This window comes from Triturus cristatus, chromosome 8, assembly GCF_964204655.1.
Source record: "Triturus cristatus chromosome 8, aTriCri1.1, whole genome shotgun sequence".
Classification (NCBI taxonomy): Eukaryota; Metazoa; Chordata; class Amphibia; order Caudata; family Salamandridae; genus Triturus; species Triturus cristatus.
The window spans coordinates 1,616,410,976-1,616,430,509 of record NC_140591.1 but is presented as its reverse complement, the minus strand read 5'-3'; the positions used below and the strand labels follow the sequence as shown (position 1 = coordinate 1,616,430,509).

The 19,534-nt window shown below is 45.1% G+C and overlaps 1 protein-coding gene and 1 pseudogene across 1 annotated transcript in view; one reads left to right on the top strand and one right to left on the bottom strand.

Annotated features, from left to right (window-relative positions):
* Positions 1 to 19,534, bottom strand: part of DNHD1 (dynein heavy chain domain 1) — an 856,151-nt gene that overhangs the window by 465,644 nt on the left and 370,973 nt on the right. The window contains exon 23 of the mRNA XM_085623548.1: positions 16,273 to 16,423. Within this exon, the coding sequence (XP_085479674.1) occupies positions 16,273 to 16,423 (151 nt within the window). The remainder of the gene's footprint in view (positions 1 to 16,272; positions 16,424 to 19,534) is intronic.
* LOC146806344 (5.8S ribosomal RNA) lies at positions 12,054 to 12,188 on the top strand (annotated as a pseudogene).

The following is a 19,534-nucleotide window of genomic DNA, read 5'->3' as shown; positions in this document are numbered from 1 at the left end:
GTGCCAACTGTTTTTCGTGTTTCTATGGGTGATGTAGTTAAACAAAACATCCGATCAGATGATTGGGATGTACAAGCAATAGAAGCACTGTTTTCTGATTTAAAATATTATGCTGCATTTGATGCTGAAGATCTGTATTTAAATACTGCAAACTATGATGAGCAATTTTGTTTTCAACATTATGGCACACATTTCCTACACAGAGCAAATACTTTTCGAAATTTTGTTAATTTCACTCAGTGGGAACATTGTCCTGTCCCTATGCCTGGCAGCTCTGCCACTTTATTGAAAAAATTCACATACTTTTCGGATTTTAGTGTGTCAGACCCTGCTTCTTTTTATTTTAAGGGGGCGGTAGAACCCACTTCTAAGGTTAGATTGACACACACAAAATTATTATATTCCAAATCCTTTATGGATGAATTGGCTATTGGAGGTTATGAAGTATGGAAAGCTACTATCGATCTTAAATCGGTTTGGGGAACTAAACCGTGGCAAGTACAGGGAACGGAGGCCTTGCATCGTGCCTGTCTTATCCCAAACCATATATTATTTTTGAATTCGTCTATTTTTCAGACCACCTGTTTTGGATTTGCTATATCTAAAAAATTAATTTCCCCCTCGATCCCGGATCTGGGTGCTTATCCTGGTTGGGAGAATCACTCAGATCTGTCCCTTACTATGTTGCAGTCCCTTGTTTCCAAAGACACCTTCAATATTTCAACATTGAATTCTGAGGGTTGGTGGGTTTGGCAAACAAGCTCAGACTCCTGTCAACGTCGGTTTTTGGATTTGGCTCCGGGGTATACACAACTTAGGGTTGACCCTCGTTTTACATCTTCACACACAGTGACTACCTACTCTGTAGGTAAGTTATGTCAGTCGTGGCTGCAACATTCCACGTTAACTTCAGTTAAGCTTCATTTATCACGATTAAATGACAAAATAGATTTGAATGATTTTGTTAAGGGTCCTGCAAATGGCAGGTCCAAAAGATGGGCTTATGCTATTTACAATGAAATTTGGAAATTGTCGCAAATTGAAGCTGCTTCTAGATTACGTGCTATTGACCAGGCCAATATGGAAAAAGTATTGGCTGTGATAGATAATAGTATTAATACTTTGTCTTCTAGAATTTATACATTAGATAATATTGTTTCTTCTGTCGTAGATATTGTGCAAGATGATGTATCTGTGTTGTATCATGGCCAAAATCATTTGCGGTCAATTATGCAGTTTGCATGGACATTACAAACGTTAAAGGCAGGGAAAGTCCCTTGGGATTACATGAATATTTCATCGTTGTTCCTTCCTTTTAATTTGACAGCAAAACAGCAGTTCATGTCCATGAAAGACGCAACTTACGCATCGTTGCACATAGAAAAATTAGAACCTTTACCTTTTTCTGTTGCTGAGTTGAATTCAGCGTGTGTCTGTTCAAATTTAGTTCGTGCATGAAGCATTATGCCATTGGCAGATATGAACAACTTGGTGATGCGTGGTCACTTCCGTTCACTTACAGATGCGTAAGGGATGGCAAGGAGGTTTACTTAAAAGGTGAAGAATGCACTTCCGCTCCTGATCATTCTGTGGTTTGTAGACATATACAATTACATGGTGCTTGCAATATACACGCTCCTAATTTGGCTTGTGTCCTAAAGGGGATTCCAATGCCAGTTATAACGTCTTCTTTTAAGCTGCTTGCCAACGGTAGTTATTTGCTTTTAAATAGTGAAGCTTGCTGTGGGATGCTAGTTGGTATTCCTTACATAGTCACTGTTTCGCAAAAAGTAGTTTGCTGTAATAACGTCCTTTTCCCACCCCCGCAAGGCCGACTCGATATATCCATCTGGCCAGCGATTCCAACCTTGAACGCAGAGTTCAATAGGATGAGCAGAATAAGGGCTCTTTTGTCTAAAAAAGAGGTTGCGTTGACTTCGTCCCGTGAAACATTTCTTCTTAATGTGGCGAACACACAAACTGAGGTACAAGCTCTTTTAAATACTGACCTCCCCCTCCATTTTGGAACCTTGATTCAAACTATCTTTAATGCTTCGTCTACGACTGGCCTTAGTCATTTTTTTTAAATTGTGGGCTCGGGCCTCGTGACATCTTTCCAGACTGTTTTTGGTGTGATCCCCGCATTTTTACATTCTATTTTTTCAAGTGTCTTCGGAGGGTTCCCCTTGCTCCTCGCTTTGGTGGCTGGGATCCTCTTGTTGATCTGCGCACTTCGATATGGCTGCACACCAGGAGTTGCAAGACAGCATGCTCCGCCTGCTCCATCTTCGTAGCCAGATGCTTGATTACTACGGCACCTTACCTCTGGCGGTCTTAAGCGTCAAGTATGGATTGTCTTTCCGGTTTCCCTTTTTTACGTGTGTGCAACCTGTCTTTCATTGCCTAGATTGTCCCTTCCAATGGGCTCTGGACTTGTGCCTGTCAAACTTGGCGTCACCTGACCCGGATTTTGATGAACTAATGTGTCCCTTAGTGGCTCATGAATTTGATTGCTCTGGTGTCGGGTTTATGGCTTTGGGTGCAGCACACGGAGTCCTTGGTAACTGGGATATCGTAGAGGCGGCTATTGAATTCCTTGAAATGAGTTATATCGAGGATGCTGACAGTTGTCCTATCATGGTGCTGGATGCTCCGATAATTGATGCACACGTGTGTTCCTTTCCCTTGTTAAATTGGATGGCAGATACTTTTGCGGAACGCTCCAATGATTTCCTCTTGGAAGCTGTTGCAACTTACGGTGCATATACCTTTCTGGATTGACTGATTGACATTGTCGCTCCAGGATGCATCCAGGGCTGTTCATTTTTCATCGACAATTTTTTTACTTTTTTAACTATTTTTTTCTTTTTTTTTTCATTCTCGGACTTTACACTTACCTTATATGGACTTATAGTTCATGCCCTTGGTTCCGTTCTATATCACTTGAACTCTGCGTTCTTGATAAGTGTATCCCTATTGGTTTGTGCTCCGATCATGGGGGGGTGTGGGATGGGTTAAGCCACGCCCTATTTACAACACTAAGTTAGCATAACCGAGGTAATTGTTAGCAAGCCAGCTTGTCGTTTCTGCTGCGCTGCACACGACACTGTTGTTATGTGTTATTCATTTCAGAAATGCTGACTCGACTTTGCCTTACAGGATAACAAACTGTTGTTTCACATTCTTAACAGTGAAATGTGCCCTTGGTCTGTACATCATGCAAAGAACGAGTCTGGGTCACTAGAAGGTACAGAGTGTTGTGATTAGATTGATCGTACCACTTTCTAGACATATCATGCATACAGCTGCCAATATCTGAAGGACAAGCGTCTTTAATATTGCAGAGTAGTTTGGTTTTACACACATTCGAACAGAAGAGCTGATGCATGAGAGAGCTAGCTGATCCTTTGATGTGATTCTACTAAGCTGATCTATACGGTATGGGGTCCCCCCTGTTAACCTAAGAGACCTTCTAATAGTCTAATAATAATAATAATGTATTAGATTCTAGAGAAAGGAGTGTGGCTGTATACCACTGTCATTATTAGTATGATTGCTCCTTTCATTCTGTATGGTATTGTAATAATGCTTATGGTTCTGATCTGTACTGTTAGTCTGCTAGTGTTAGCCAAAGTACTGCATCTTAGGACGCGAGGTTTATAAAATAAACTCTTTAAACTTTACCATGTCTGTATTATTATGTTGTGGACTAACAAATAGATACGAACAGGTATTTCGGATTCCCACCACTTCTGAGAAATATCTAAGTCGCTTGTTCTGGTTTGTCTATACATTGGGACCGCCTAGCTAGATCTAGGCTAACGAATGGGATACTAAGCTAGTCGGATAAGGTGTTCTGGGTTCTGAGGAGAGTTTTCTGGTACACCACAATTCTCTGAGGTCCTGGTCTCCTGCGCATAGTTCTGTGCATAAGCAGAATCCCTGCAACAATGTCCCTGCCTAGTGCATAAGGCACTGCCTTGTCAATATCCCATGTATGCAAAAGCTTCCTACCTGTAATCCTAGTTCTCTTTCAGGGGAATCCTTGTCAAAGTCATAAGTTCTGAATTGCGTCTGCACCCCCCATGTGGGGGATCCAAAAGCACGTTAAAAAATATTTATATATATGTGCCTGCTTTTTAGAGGTGAAAAAGCACATACATATTGATAACAATAGACATTGAAGCCTAAAAAGGGATACAAAATGGCCACATTTTATTTAGGTTTCATTTTTAAAAATATCTTCAATTGCAGTAATATACTGGCACATGCATCAAGAAAGACTTTTGCGATTCCTTAATTGCGATTTTTAAGGAATCGCAATTAAGGAATTGCAAAAGCCTACCCATGTAGGAATCGCTATAAAAATAGCGATTCCTACAAATTCCTTAATTGCGACTCGCAAATTGCGAATCGCAATTAAGGAAAGCCGTCCCATTCATTCCTATAGGCCTCCAGGCCCATAGGAATGAATAGGAGATTGCATGAGCAATTTGCGAGTACCACTAGGTACTCGCAAATAGCTCATGCAATTTCAAGGGTGCAAGGGTGTCAAAATGACACCCTATTGCACCCCTGAAAATGATCTGTGCACATATGTTGCACACACACATGCTCTAAGGGCATGTGTGTGCGCAACATGAAACTTTGAAAAATGCACAAAAGTGCATTTTTCAAAGTCTTTGCAAATTACCATGAAGTTCAACTTCGGCTGTCGGCAGCCTTTGATACGGTCTCACATAACATCTTAGTGGACCGTTTGGCTGCCGCAGGAGTAGATGGGGTGGCTCTGGCTTGGCTTAGAAATTTCCTTAGGGACAGACGCCAAATTACAGTGCTGGGTCACTATCAATCTGAAGCTAAAGTCCTCAGCTCCGGAGTCCCCCAGGGATCGAGTCTAAGCCTTATACTTTTTAATCTGTATATGGTTCCCCTGGTAAAACTGATCGCTTCTTTTCAGATCAGTACAATCTCGTATGCTGACGATACTCAGCTTATCCTAGTACTGGATAGGGAGCAGGCTGGCGCTGAGGAAAATCTTAAAGAGTGCCTAGCAGCAACATTTAATTGGATGACTGACAATCACCTTAAATGTAATGCTGGAAAAACTGAAATCCTGCCATTTGGAAAGCAAAATTTGTTTTCCCCGAAAATCTGTTGGCCTGATGATGCAGAAGCCACCCCTAATACCATCACATCGGCCCGAAATTTGGGCATCAAGTTTGATAACCAACTGTCCTTTAAACAACAAGCGGTTGCCGTAGCTGGCACTTGCTTCCACATAATAAAAGCTTTAAGGAAGTTTTTTGATCTTCTTCCGTTGCCAGCTAGGAAAACGGTTGCAGTGGCCCTAATCACTTCCAGGTTGGACTATTGTAATAGTATATATGCTGGAGCCAATAAATCGGTACTCCACAGATTACAAATGGTCCAACATGCAGCGGCCCGCCTAGTATTACGTTGGCCCCGTAAGTCATCAGCCTCAGCAGCGCTGAACGCGCTTCATTGGCTTCCAATTGGTAAAAGGATTCTCTTCAAGATCCTCTTAATTACTTTTAGGGCTTTCCACCATCAAGGACCTAAATACCTACGGAATGGCTTTAGACGATACCATCCGGTACGCTGCCTAAGGTCTGTGGGCCAGAATCTGCTTGTAATTCCCAGATTCAAGCTAACAACTAAAGGCGGCAAATCCCTTTTTGTGTTGGGTGCCAAGGCCTGGAATAAGCTCCCTCCCTCTTTGTCCCACGAAACCCAGTACAGGAAGGCATTAAAAACTTGGATATTTTCCCTTACCGACGCAGCTTGAACAGCAATGGTGTAAATATGTAGTGCCTAGCGTGAATTGTGTCTTTTCCCTCCAACTTGTCCATCTGGGTTGGTTGAGCGCCAAGATACTCCCTGGAGTGATAGTAGCGCTATAGAAGTACATTTTACATTACATTACATTATATGGTAATTTGCTCCCCCTATTAGCGAAATTGCTAATTTTTTCACTTTCATGCATTGCATTTAAGGAATCTCAATTTGGGATTCCTTAAATGCTATTGCAATTTAAGGAATCTCAATTTAGAGATTCCTTAGATTGCGATTTTTGCATTTGGGATGATGCATCCCAAATGCAAAAATACTGGTCGCAAAGGAGCAGATTCTGAGAATCTGCCCGTTTGCGACCGGTTTTTACATTGATGCATGTGCCTGATAGTCATTAAAGCTAAATTAACTAGAAATATCACTCAAAAACCTCTTTTATAATAGAAAAAATAGATGAAATTGAGAATAATGCAAGACCAGGCTTCACAGTCACAGCATCAAAATTAGGGCTGCATGAAATTATAATTAGGGGTCATTTACCACGCCTACATGGGTGGTGTACAATCCCTCCATTACTTACCAATAATGGCGTTACTCCTGGTCCTACTCCCTCGCCTTCCTTCTTAACCACTGATGCTACCTTGCCTCTAATAGTCCCTGCCCTTTTAAAAAAAAAAACATCCCTACCCCCTCCTCATCCTACATGTAAACAAGCCAAACCAGACATTCAGTTGCTCCATACTAGGAGTGTGGAAGGAACTTGAAAGGAAGGCGAGGGTGTAGGACTAGAAGTAATGACATTATCGCTAAGTAATGGCTGCATTACCTACCAACTCTCCCTCGCCTTCCTTCTTAACCAATGAGACATAACAAGTAAAATAAAAACGGACAAAGAACGTATCCATCTGCTTAAAGTAGCAGCAAATGGCTTATCCCTTTTCTTTGCAGGACCAAAATTCACAAATACTGCGTCCCCTTTATGGAACAACTTTACCACATCCAGGTACCACAGTAAAGACTGCCTCATGTCCAAACAATGCAATTTGCACTCCTCATCCAAGGACGGATTTGGACAAAATGTCGGCAGGATCACCTCCTGACTCACATGAAAAGCAGGATTTACTTTAGGCACGAATGAGGGGACCGGAACCAAAACAATCCTGTCCTGAAAAATCATACAGAAGAAAAACTTACAGATAAAGCCCCGATCTCACCCAGGTGCCTAGCAGAAGTAATGGCCACCAGAAAACAAGTTCTAAATGTTAAAAGTTTCAAATCAACACTCTCAGGGGGCTCAAATGGAGGACCAGTCAAAGCCTCCATCACCAACTGCATATTCCAACTAGGGAAAGAACGTACCACTCTCGGAAACAAGTTCAACAGCCCCTGGAAAAACCTGGGCATCAGCCTCCCTTCATCCTTCAGATTTCGCCAAGAACCAGGAAATGCCTGAATTGCCACCCACTGAACCTTCAAAGTGGCGACTGACAGACCAATGCTAGCACCATTGTGTAAAAACTACATAACCAGAAACAGACTAGCTACAGTAGGATACACCTGTTTCTTCAAATACCAATTAGAAAAGGCTTGCCAATGCCTGACATAAGATTGCTGGGTAGATGGCCTATTTGATGCCTGTATGGTCACTGCCAGCTGCTCAGGAACTCCTAGGCCAGCCAAGCCTCTCCGTTAAACCTCCATGTCGTCACATGAAACTTCCTCAATGACCTAAGAGGGAGAGCAGGAAAGGAGAGCTGACACGGAACCACTAGAAGATTCCACTCCTGACAGATCCTCAACAACTCCAGGAGAGGGAACCAATTCACTCAAGGCCACTGTGGCATCACCAGAATTAACTGTGTCCTCTCCTTCTTGACCCTCACCTGAAACGCCCTGACCAACTGAAAGGGCAGAAAGGAATATATCAAACCTGGAGGCCAAATACACGTCAACCAGTCCACTACCCAAGCCAGAGAACAGTGTCCCCTCAATCAAACTTTCTGCACGTTGGCATTCTCTGGAGAAGCAAACAGGTCTAATTCTGGAAGACCCCACCTCAGAACACGTAGATCACACAGACACAGGTGCAGGGAGACATCCTTGGAGGGCGGAATTGCTCTGCTTAAAAGATCTGCCCAGACATTCTCCTCCCTGTGAATGTACAGAGCACTCAGAGACAGAACATTATATTGTGCCCACAAGAAAATGTCCCATGCAATAAAGTTCAGGGCCTTGGACCTGGTACCCCCCAGCCTGTTGACGTAAGACTTTGCCACCAAATTGTCTGTCTGAACCAGCACCACTTTCCCCTTCAGGGTTGCCTGAAAATGCACCAGAGCCAGAAGAACAGTCTTCAACTCCAATTTCGAAGACCTCTGAGAGTCCTGAAGAGTCCAGAATCCTGAAGAGACCAGAACCCTGAACCCGTTCTGACTCCACCTAAGCCCCCCCACCTGGAGAGGCTGGTATCCGTAGTCACCACCACCGGATTCAGAGGCGACAGGGAAATCCCCTTTACCATATGATCCCGCTCCAGCCACCGCAACAGATTCCCAGGGACTGGAGTCACGATCTGGATACGGACCTGAAGATTGTATTCCCCTGGTGACCAAAGGGAGATAATCCAGTTGACCAGTATGTGCAGATAAAACCTGGCCCAAGGGACCATAAACACAGTTGATGCAAAGTGACCCTGCACGCGCAACCAATCCACTGCCCATGGTGCTTCCTGAGTCACCAAAGACCGAACCTGATCCTGCAAGGTGACCAACCTCCTCGCTGACAGCGTCCCTAGCCCTCTCAGAGTCAGAAAATGTGGCCTGATAAATACCATGTCCTGGGACAGATCCAAAGATGACTTCTCCCAATTTATCAAAAATCGGTGCCCCTGTAGGACCTGCAACACTCTTTTCACATGAACTCTCAACTGTGAATCACTTCAGGACTGCACCAAGAGATCGTCCAAACAGAGATGCACAAACACTCCCTCTGCAATAGCCATCAGCGGGATCAGAATCTTTGTGAAGACCTGGGACCAGAACCTTTATAAACACCTGGGGCGATGACTTGCCCCAAAGAGAAGAACACATAACTGGAAATGCTCATCTCCTATCACAAAACATAAAAACTGTGGAGAGGGAACTGCAACAAGGACAAGCAGATAGGCATCGTTTAGATCCATTGATGCCAAAAACACTCCTGAACCTATTAGAGGAATAATCGTCTGAACTGTCAATATTTGAAAATTAATAGATCTTATCCATGAATTGACCTATTTGAGATGCAGGACTGGCCGAAGTGCCACTGACACCTAAACAAGAAACAAGATGGAATAGGCCCCTTCCCCTTGCTTTGCCATTGGTACCCTGCAGATGACCCCTTTTGCCATCAAGTCCCTGAAACCATCCAGAAGAGGCAACCTTTTCCCCTCTGCAGCAAGAACTGGAGTCAGCAGGATGCCAGTATCTGGGGGAACGTGCTCGAATTCTATTGAGTAGCAAGTGGCCACAAGTCTAGTACACATCGATCTGATACATTTTGCTGCCATACTGACAGAAAATGCTGGATCCTGCCTCCCACTGGCAATACCCCTCCATGACAGTAATTGTCAGGAGCCCTTCTTAGAGGCCCCCTTCTGAGCAGGAACATTGGGTTTAGGAGACAAACGTCGCTGAAACTTCCTCCTCCGAGAGGAAGACTACCAGGACTCATGCTTTGGGGATGATTATAGGCTTTCTTCCATGACTTCCCATCAAAAGAACCCCTCGTATAGGGCAAGGCATGCTTTGTTCCTCAAAGAGTGCCCAACTCTCAAACAGAATTTTCATCAAGAGAGCCTTCTACCCTGGGTCCGCTTCCACTGCCTCAGCCATAGAGACTGCCTGGCCACAATCAAAGTCCCAGTGGACCTAGCCGAAGAGCATATAACGTCTGACGAAATGTCTGCAAGCAACCTCGCTTGCTGTTCTGTAGCTGCGAACAGATCAGCGCACAGCATCCCCTCCTGAACGGCCACGCCTAGTTTATCGAAGTCCTGCAACTAGGATAGCGCCGAATAAGCAGAGAAAAGACTAGCTTTCAAAGCCAAATTCTCAGCTGTAAAAACTCTCCTAATACCAGAGTTCACCTTCCCATCCGTGGCATCAGCGGGAGTGTACAGTCCTCCGGATTAAAGGCCGTCTGTTCAATCGAGGAAGCCAGAATAGAGTCCAGACGAACTGACTGTCGAAGAGCGTTCTCCCCATGTAACAGGTACAATTTTTGTAGAAATCGAGGGACCTAAATCTTATACACATCCTTCCATTCCCTCATTAACATATCCCTAACAGGACCTTGAAAAGGAATGGCAGACCTACAGGGCTTAACATATTGGGGAAACAGAAATTTCCCTTCCTCTTCTGCTTGAAAGGATGGAAACCCCAAGTTTTCCCTCGCATGGGGCAGAATGTCCCATATCTCCTCTGGGGAAACATACCTCCCTCCGGAAGAAGTAGATGGAGTCTCCAAATCCGAGGCCAAAGAATCATTGTCTACTACCAAAGTCATAGGTTCGGCCGGTTAGATAGGCTTTGCAGGCTGATCCTGAAGGGCTCTCACCACCGCTACCTCAATCATGTCTTGCACCGCTTCCCTAGACATGAGAGGCACACTCCTCTCTCCTGGACTCGGAGTGTCACAAGCCCTCTTGCGGAGGAGTGGAACATCATCCTCCGAGGAAGTAGTAGTCAGTCGATAGTACATGCTTCCGCTTAAAATCTCTCTTTCCCTCCATGATCATACATGAATGCCACAACACCCTCCATGATTCCTTAAATGAAGGGAACAAAACCCCAACCTAAACCAATGGGGAAATGCCAGCGGAGCCAAGCCATGGGCTAATCAGTTTCTACAATTCTCTCTCCCCCCCCCCCCCCCCCCCCCAAATGGAAAGAAAAACAGGCTCAAACCTGTTCCTACCGGCTTCTCCACTCGAAAAATGCCTATGATTACGTACCCTGCCATGCAGAGGTGCCAACCCGGAAGACAAGCCCCAGCTGCAGCAGGACCATCTAACTCCAGTGTGGCTTCTGCTGGCCGCGCTCCTTCATCAGCCACGCTGCTGACCCGGAAAACGCTGCAAGCTGGGAAACTGCTGCCCAAAGCTCCGCTCCTGGCGGGGATAAAACAATGAAGCCCCTCAGGCCTGCCGTGAGGGGAGAAAGAAAGTAAGATGCCTGGGAGACAAAAAAGAACAGGACAAGGAGGGACTGGCATTTTTATTTTAAGAAGGGAGGGATCAATTGGAGAAAAGGGAGCCTCTTTGGTTAGGAAGGAAGACGAGGGAGGGCTGGAAGGTAATGTGCCATACTAATGTCACTGGTTACGGTTTGCACTTAAAATAAATAAACAAAATACGTCACATACTTTACGTGACTCTATGTTCAGAATTGCGAGCTGCCATGGAAGTCTCAATGAAGGCTCATTTGAAGTGTCAAGTCCAGTCAGTGCTCCAGGAGGCTGGATACATTCTCTGGAATGTCACTTAGTGTGTATGATTACAAGACTGGGCCGTACATGGCTGGTGAAGGATGACGACCCCAAAACCAGGGGTCCGTGCGCCAGCCCACCTTGCCACAAAGTGCCTAGGAAAGGGTCCCGCATGCCCAGGAAGGCTTCCCCTGCCTGCCTGGGTTCAGAAACTCTGATCAGGCCACAGCTCAGAGTTCCAGCAGGCCTAGGGGGGTGGAAGTGCCCCACCCTCTGATCCATTCTCTGGCTCGTCATGTCCAAAAATGCATGTGACAAGGTGCTGCCTTAATGGTATGGGGGAACCTGGGTCATCTCCCCTCTGTGCCACCTACCAGAGCGAGGCGTACCCCAGCCCGCCGGCATGACTTAGTGTTGCTGCCTAAGCTGGGAACTCTTGACATTCACAGGTCAAGCCCTGGCTACCACCAGGCTGAGGATTCTAGTGTTGTGCCACACAAGACTAGAATCCTCAGCCTGGTGAAGGAGGAGATGCTTGGCTCCGCTGCTGTGAGAGCCTCTCGCTTGCCTTCCTGCCATGGACGGAGGGGGGGTGGGATTGCTTTAGGGCCAAGCTCCTGGAAACACTCTTTAATTCATGGAGGCTGACTTCTAGAAAGGAAGCCTGATAGGGTGCTGGGGTGTCTCACCGTGTGGGAGGTGGAAGGCCAGCGCTGACTTCCTCTCACCTCTCCTGCACCCCATGGTTGATGAATGTTGCGAAAATTTCCTGTGACTCTTGCCGGTGGATCACTCGGCTTGCGCTCCTATGAAGAATGCAGCTAGCTGGGAGAATCAGTGTGAATTGAAGGACACATTGATCATCAACACTTCAACAGTACAATGCAGCTACACCTGTCTGAGGGTGGTTTGAATGTCAATTGCCCTAGGGTCCTTCCAGGGTGCAGCTGGGGCCATCACACGGAGCTCTGTTCTCTTCATCCTCCCAAGGTCAGACTCTCAATTGCCCTCTGGCTTTAGGGGTGAAAGGGTTAACAGTGAGGGTGCCCCACTTAATCTCAACTCTATCATCTTGATAGATACATTTAACTCTTCTCCTTTACAATGTAAGTCATACTTACCTCACTAACTGTTTCATTGCCAGTTCAACAATAAGGTAAGTATAGCTGTAAGAGTAAGCATGAAGGGAAGAGTTGTGTCTGGGCAAGGCTTACTGTGAGGGTGAGGGTTAGTTTTAGTGTAAGGGTATGAGTTAGTTTAAGGGTAGGCTTTCCTGTTTTCAGTTTCTATTTTAGATAAATTCTGGTGGGGTTTTTTCAGTGATTTCAAAACCTTAAAAAAACTGTGGTTATCAGTGGTTACACATTTTCGCACCATTAAAAACAATAGAAACAGTGTATTTCCGGTGTTTATGGAACGTTTTGTTTTTATCATTGCTTGCTTTCTGCATTGATAGTGCGTGGTATATAGACAGTGTATGTACAGTGTATATAAGGTCCAAATAAACTTTTACAAATTAAAATTATTGTAGTACACCATACAATACTTCTTCAGTGAGTCTTTGGTCATGTGGCTCGCTCTTTCCTTCCCATGTAAACTTTTATCTGTGAAAAGACCCTCTCAACATTGGCACTTGAGAATGGCAATGCCAAAACAGCCTGTACACAATTTGCTAACTCTGGCCACTGACATAGCTTTCCATGCCAATACTGGTGCACCCAAAAATTCCAATTCTCTGGGACAGGTTCTGCAACATATGTGTTGCACTGGGCGCATATGCCCTCAGAGTTATTGAAGTGGTCTAAAATAAAGCAGTACTTTTTAAAGACTGGAGAAAATTCCCCTTTATGGAAGGGATCTAGAACTTGTGCAGAGTACCACAGTGAGGCTTCATTGACTTCAAATGCCATGGTCGCTGAAGGGACTTTCCTATGCAGCATTGTAAAATACAATTTCCTGGATTGCTCCTCAGCATTTCTTTGCTTACCAAGTGGCAAGCACTCTACCATGGAACATGTTGCAGTGCCGAAGTCACTAAAAGTGAAGTCCAGTCTACTCTCAAGGAGATGTTTCACGTCTACACTGATTATGCTTAACACTTGGTAGGCAAGGGTGTTTTCAGACTCTAGTTTTTTTATTATGTTCACTACAGCAGACATGTTTTCCAGTAAAAATCTAAGAGTGCAGTAGATTGTACTTTTTTCACATTATTATCAATATACATTTGGAGATCCTCCCATTTCTTGCCTTTGAAATCACCACTAAGCAAAAGGTGTGTAAACGGTCACCACATAGATAATATAGCACTCACTGCCTCCAGGACTGAGAACCATCAGCTTAATGACACAGTTGGGATCACCAGAATGGACTACAAAGTCAAAAGCATTCTTCATTAACTCTGAAGATTGTAAAGATGCTTTGAGCATACCATCAAGCAGGTGGCAAGAATCTCTTACAGGGAAGCACTTCAGCTCAGGTATCAATTTTTACAGGTCAACACACAACTTTTTCATTGACGTAGCAGAATCACTGCAAATACAAACAATATCACCCCAGTCTTTGTTGAACTTGGTAAGATTTTTTTCAAGCAGTATTGCATGTTTTCTGAAAGTCTGGTGTCATGTTTTCACTACTATCCCAGATGCTTGGTGACAGCACTCTACACACATATCTGTCACTACACCTTGCATTGAAATTTTAAAGCCTGGCAATTCACCTACTATCTGCAATGACTCGCTAGATAAGAGGGCTGATATATCAAAGGGTTTCACCCATTCTCTATCTGTGGGTAAATGTGATGGTACATATTGGGAAAGATTCTTATGAAAACAGCCATTTTACCTACGAGTGAAAGGATCAAACATACCCAAAATATCAAATATGATTTTGATATTTCCTGAATCTCTACAGTTTATAAAATCATTAAAAAAAGACCTAAAACATGCTTCTAAACCCTGCATCTTTAGACCAAAGACCACAAAACTGAAAAGAGGAAGAAGAAACGATATTTTACTGATATCCCTAAACAACAAAACTCAAGCAGAATGTTAGCCCAGTTGGACAGCGCCTTGAGACCCTCACGGGTGAGTAGCGCACTTCATAAAACCCCTGATTGATTGATTGAGTCTTTCTTGCTGCAAAGTTACATTGTAATTGCCCCTTCAGGAAGAAATAACAAGCATTGGCATAGCCAATAGGTCTCGCCTTTGGGACCTTATAAGTGTTTAGCCATGCAACAGTTAATGTTGTTGCAGTAAGGATATTGTGCTGCATAACTAAATACTTATAAGGTCCCAAAGGCGAGACCTATTGGCTATGCCAATGCTTGTTTTAGGACTTGTGCCCTGCCAAAAACGTATGGGGCATATGAAGAACCAACATTAGTCTTCCAGAAACCATCACCAGTGACAATGAGTAATCACTTACTTAATAGATTAGAATCCAGTCTCTCTTCTATTTTCTATTCTGCTTGGGCTTGAAATCTCAAAAGCTCCATGTGTCTAAAATAAACATGGACCGATTTAATAAATACACACACCACCCAAGAATAGACCAAAGTAACTATACAATGTGCCCCACAAGCTTCGGAGAAAGCTAAACTACCTCATTCCTTGAAATGTGCCCGTGTTAAAGCAATGTAACCGGAGCACTGAGCTGACGTATAAATACCCGCTCAGTCAGCCAAAAAACATGCACGCACTGCGGTCGTGTGAGCAGCAGCTGAGTGCTGATCATGTTTGAACTGGGGGAAACCCTGATTCCGTGGTGCCGGCACCAACTGCTGTTCATAGGGTATAGCTTAGCACGGCATGTACTTGTTAAAAGAGAACTTCAAACCAAAATAGAATGTGGAATGATGCAGGAGCCCGGCATATCAACAGCGGGAGAATCCCTGAGTCCTTAGAGTGGCTGATTGAAACGATACAGCTAGTCACGACGTCTTGCTCGTGAACATAAATAAAGTGAAATTAGAAATGAGGCTCAACCCGCAGTAGTTCAAAACAAGCGCTGGTCACATGCCGCACCCGGCACACAAAAAATAAAAGAAAACAAGCGCGCGCGCCGCGCGCAAGTAGGGGGTAGGGGGGAAGTGCGGCCGAGAGCAGGCAGCGTTTCCCTTGCGGGAGCGAGCGTGATAATTGCTACCATATGGTGCTGCTTGCTCCCGCAAGGGAATCACCAGACATGCACGTGTTGCCATTGGAAGCAATGCAACGCGTGCACGTTTTTGCCCGCAAAGCTGTGCCAATGTCTAAAGGTCTCCTTCCTATGCAGCGCATGCGCGCTGCGTAGGCGAGACCTAAAAATTACTCTTTCACTCTCCTTTTCATTTCTTTGAAAGGCATTTAGTTTGTGGTTGTGCAGGTGTTTTTTCAGTGATTATATGTTTGCACTGGGGAGGTGCTATTTCCCTTTCAGTGGGGTTTTATCAGTTATTATAGGATTAAACCTACAAAACGATTTAAAGGTAAGGGGAAACATTAAGGTAAGGAGCATGTTGAAGTCCAGGGCATGGGCAAGGCCCAATATTAGGGTAAAGGTGAGAGTGAGGCTAAGCACACAGTGAAAGTTAATAGTTAGTCAGTGTGAGAGTAGGGGCTTGCTCGCTGGTAGGGAGTAGGGGGAGGGTAGGGAGTAGGGGGAGGTTTAAGATTGAGCTACAGGCCAGGATCAGGGTCAGGGGACCTGGAAAATTACAAGCATGGACGATACTAGTAACAAGGCTAGCACGGAGATGGTTCCTAGAAGAGCTGCCTGATGTATTAGGCTTGATACCGGTGACACTCTGACGGCAGCAAGATAGTGTCTGTAGAGACAGTGACAGATTCAAAAGCTGGAAGTGAGGAACCCGTGGTATCAGGGCCATAGGGACCCGCACAAGGTCACCGGTTTTTCCACACCTAGTGAGGGATAAGAGACATTAGTAGGAAGTACAGACAATGGACACCATCCCTTGACCCACTCCCTCACAAGGCCTCCCCATATTCTTACCTCGGATGCAAGTGACCACCGAATCCCCAGATGTATGCGTACAGAAAGCTATGCTGAACCACTGTGTCATGTTCACCAGGGATGAGTTCTTCCAGTCGCTGTCTCTGCTTAGTAAAAACGGAGCCAGTGGCACTAGCATTTAAATCATGACCTTCAACAGATAAATAAAAACATTAAGCCATTGATATCTCAGCAGACTTACCAATTCACGTACTCAACTCACCCTACTGTCTTCAGAATGAATGCATGATCTTCAACCATTACTAATTGTAGTTCTCCAGAGTAGTAGCACAGTCATGCTAAAATGTTCTCAGTTCAGGGGCAGTTATTCAAATGTGTGCTCAGTTGAGTTGTATAGTCATATGAAAGTGTGCTTAGTTTAGTGGCACAGTCATTCTAAACTGTACAAAATTCAGTGACACAGTCATTGTAAAGTCTACTCAGTTCAATGGCATAGTCATTCTAAAGTGTGCACAGATTAGTGGCACAGTTATGCTAACGTTTGCTCAGTTCAGTGCCAAAGTAATTCTTAAGTGTGTTGGTACAGTCATTCTAAATACATTAATTGATAGCTAAACAAACAAGTTACATACCTTAGGTAACGCTCTTTCAGGTAGATACTCTGTCTGACTGTAGAGTCCTCATCTTGTGAATATTCCACCGGTTTCAGACTGGATCCGGAAAACTCTAAAGCAGTATTCCTGCGCGCTGGTAGATGGTGTTGTGCATCTCTATGCAGACGTCGTTCTGCTCTGGAAGTAATGAGCAGAGCCGCCTGTAAGCACCACCCATGCACCGCTAACACATTCATGAAAATTTGAGGTATAGTGGTAAACTGAAACTGCCCCTGGCAGATAGTGTTTGAGGGCCAGCAGGGCAGGGATGTGGAAATAAACGTCCTGCTGGTCCAATGCTACCACCCAGTCTCCAGGATCTAGGGCAGACAGGACCTAGGCTTTTATGTAGAAAGACTATGAGAAGGCGAAGATCTAAAACAGGATAAAGGCTTCTGTCCTTCTTTAGCACCAGGAAGTAGTAACATCCATCTCCTCCCTCTGATACCAGAACCCTATCTATGGCCTCTTTGGCCAGAAGGGCCTGCACTTCCTGCTGCAAAACAAATGAGTGGTCCTCCATCCACTGCCCTGATGGTTGTGGAAGCTGCGGCAGGGAGGGAAGAAATGTAAGGGTGTAGCCCCAATAGAGAAGTTGAGGGACCTCCCTGTCTGAAAGGATTGCTTGCCACCCTTGGTGATAATGTCGAATCCTGCCTCTGACGAGTGGCAGTGTGACGGGAAGGACACCCTAAAGAGGATTTGCGGCTGTGACAACTGGTTCCCTGAGCATTGTCATTGTGAACCATGACCTCTGCCTTGAAAGGCTGGCAGACCTCCAGGGCCAGGGGTGGAGCCTGGTGTTAGTGGTATTGGAAACCCCTACCGGAGCCTCGGGGGGGTACAAAATTGCTGGTGGAATTGTCTGGTAGGAGTAGCCTGGCCCAAGGAATGTGCTGTGTCCCTGCTATCTTTACACCTTTCCAGGGCAGAGTCTGCTTTCTCGCCAAAAAGGTAATAGCCATTGAATGGCTTGTCTATGAAAGGTGCCTGGACATTCCCAGATAGGCCAGCGGACCTCATCCATGCATGCCACTAAAGCAGTCACTATGTCTAAGCCATGGCGGATCACAAATTCTGCGGCGTCACGTCCACCTTGAATATCTTAGGTAAGGGACACTTGAAGGTCGTCCAGGACTGTTGGCAAGACGTCAGACACAGTGTCCCATAAAGCCATGGGTGTAGTAGCCTTAGAGGCAGCTGGCATTAACAGATCGTAATACAAGGCTTGTGGAGGAGAACATGCATTTGTTAAAAGTCTCAATACGTTTAGACTCACGACCAGGAGGGGTGGTGGGGGAAGGCAATAATGTTCACCTAACTTGTGGACCCTGTACCACCAAGCTGTAAGGCAGGGTATTGGGTTAAGAAAATTGGGTCACCTGGCGCTGGTCTATGGTGATGAGCAATTTGTCCAGAAGAGTACTTGTGAGGGCATCGTTGAGGGACAGAGGATATGTAAGTGCTTGGCCCAGCTGCAGGTCCTCTGTGAGGATGTGAGTTTACACCTTAATGGATGGCAATTGTAAATCAAGCACTCCTTCCGCCATGACAGAGAAGGAGGCACATTTTTCTGTGGCCGGAAGGAGTAACAATGAGAGTGTTTGGGGAAGTGTTTAGGCCACTGGCATCCTGTAATTCTTCATACCAGTTATCTTCATTGTATTGGGGGAAAATTCACCCCTTCATCAAAGTTGACATTGTCCGAATCAGTGCCAAAAAGATTGTATAGATCATGACCATTGCCATATGGCAGGGGCATGGTACTCGAGTCCAAAGGGTTGTCTGGTGGCTGCCCTCCAGTTGGATAGCAATACAGCCTTGGTCAAGAATGAGACAAGTTTGGCTGAGAGTTGGAGAGACTATTGGTTGTGCCTCATCTTCTGGCACCAGCGGTGTTGGCACCAGAGTTCCTGCGAAAAGGAACCGTCACAGGGAGTGGAGCTAAGATCCAAGCTGGCAATGGGGCTGGTGCAGAACCCGAGGCAGGTTCTGAGGGCACAGATGGTGCAGAGGGTGGGACTGAAGGTGCACCAGAGGGAGACAGAAAAGTGCTGAAGAGGCACAACAAGGATTGCTGAAAAACCTTGATTTGCTGCAGCATCAATGGTGGTTCTGGAAACTCGAGTTGCATTGGGACCAAGCTCACACTCAGTTCCGAAGGACATCAGGAGAGAAACTGAGAGGCATTTTGACGCGATCGCCCTTTCTTTGAGTTCAAGAGTAGCAAGAAGGAGCAGCTTGGACTATATTTGTTACTTCTTTAACCTACCTGATGACTTCCACTAGAATGAAGATATGCGGTGGAAATAGGATCTTCCTTTCTACTTTGACCGATCGCAGCGTGAAATCTTCTGATGTTTGGGTATAAAGTTTCACCTTGCGGTCTTGTATTGCCTTTGGAATCATCTGCACGCAATTGTCGCAGGCTCTGGAGCCATGTTCCAACCTAGGCATGAAAGGCAAACCTCGTCAGGGTCTTTTACTGATACTTGTCCCTACAAGGTTTAAACCCTGTAATTTTGGAAGGTGACATTTTCCCTTGCACACTAGATTTCGAAAATTTTGAGGAGAAAAACTCTCATTAGAGATGGAGGAGTAGCTCCGGATCTTTGTCTGCAGTCACAAAAAAAAAGGAAGTGATGTCA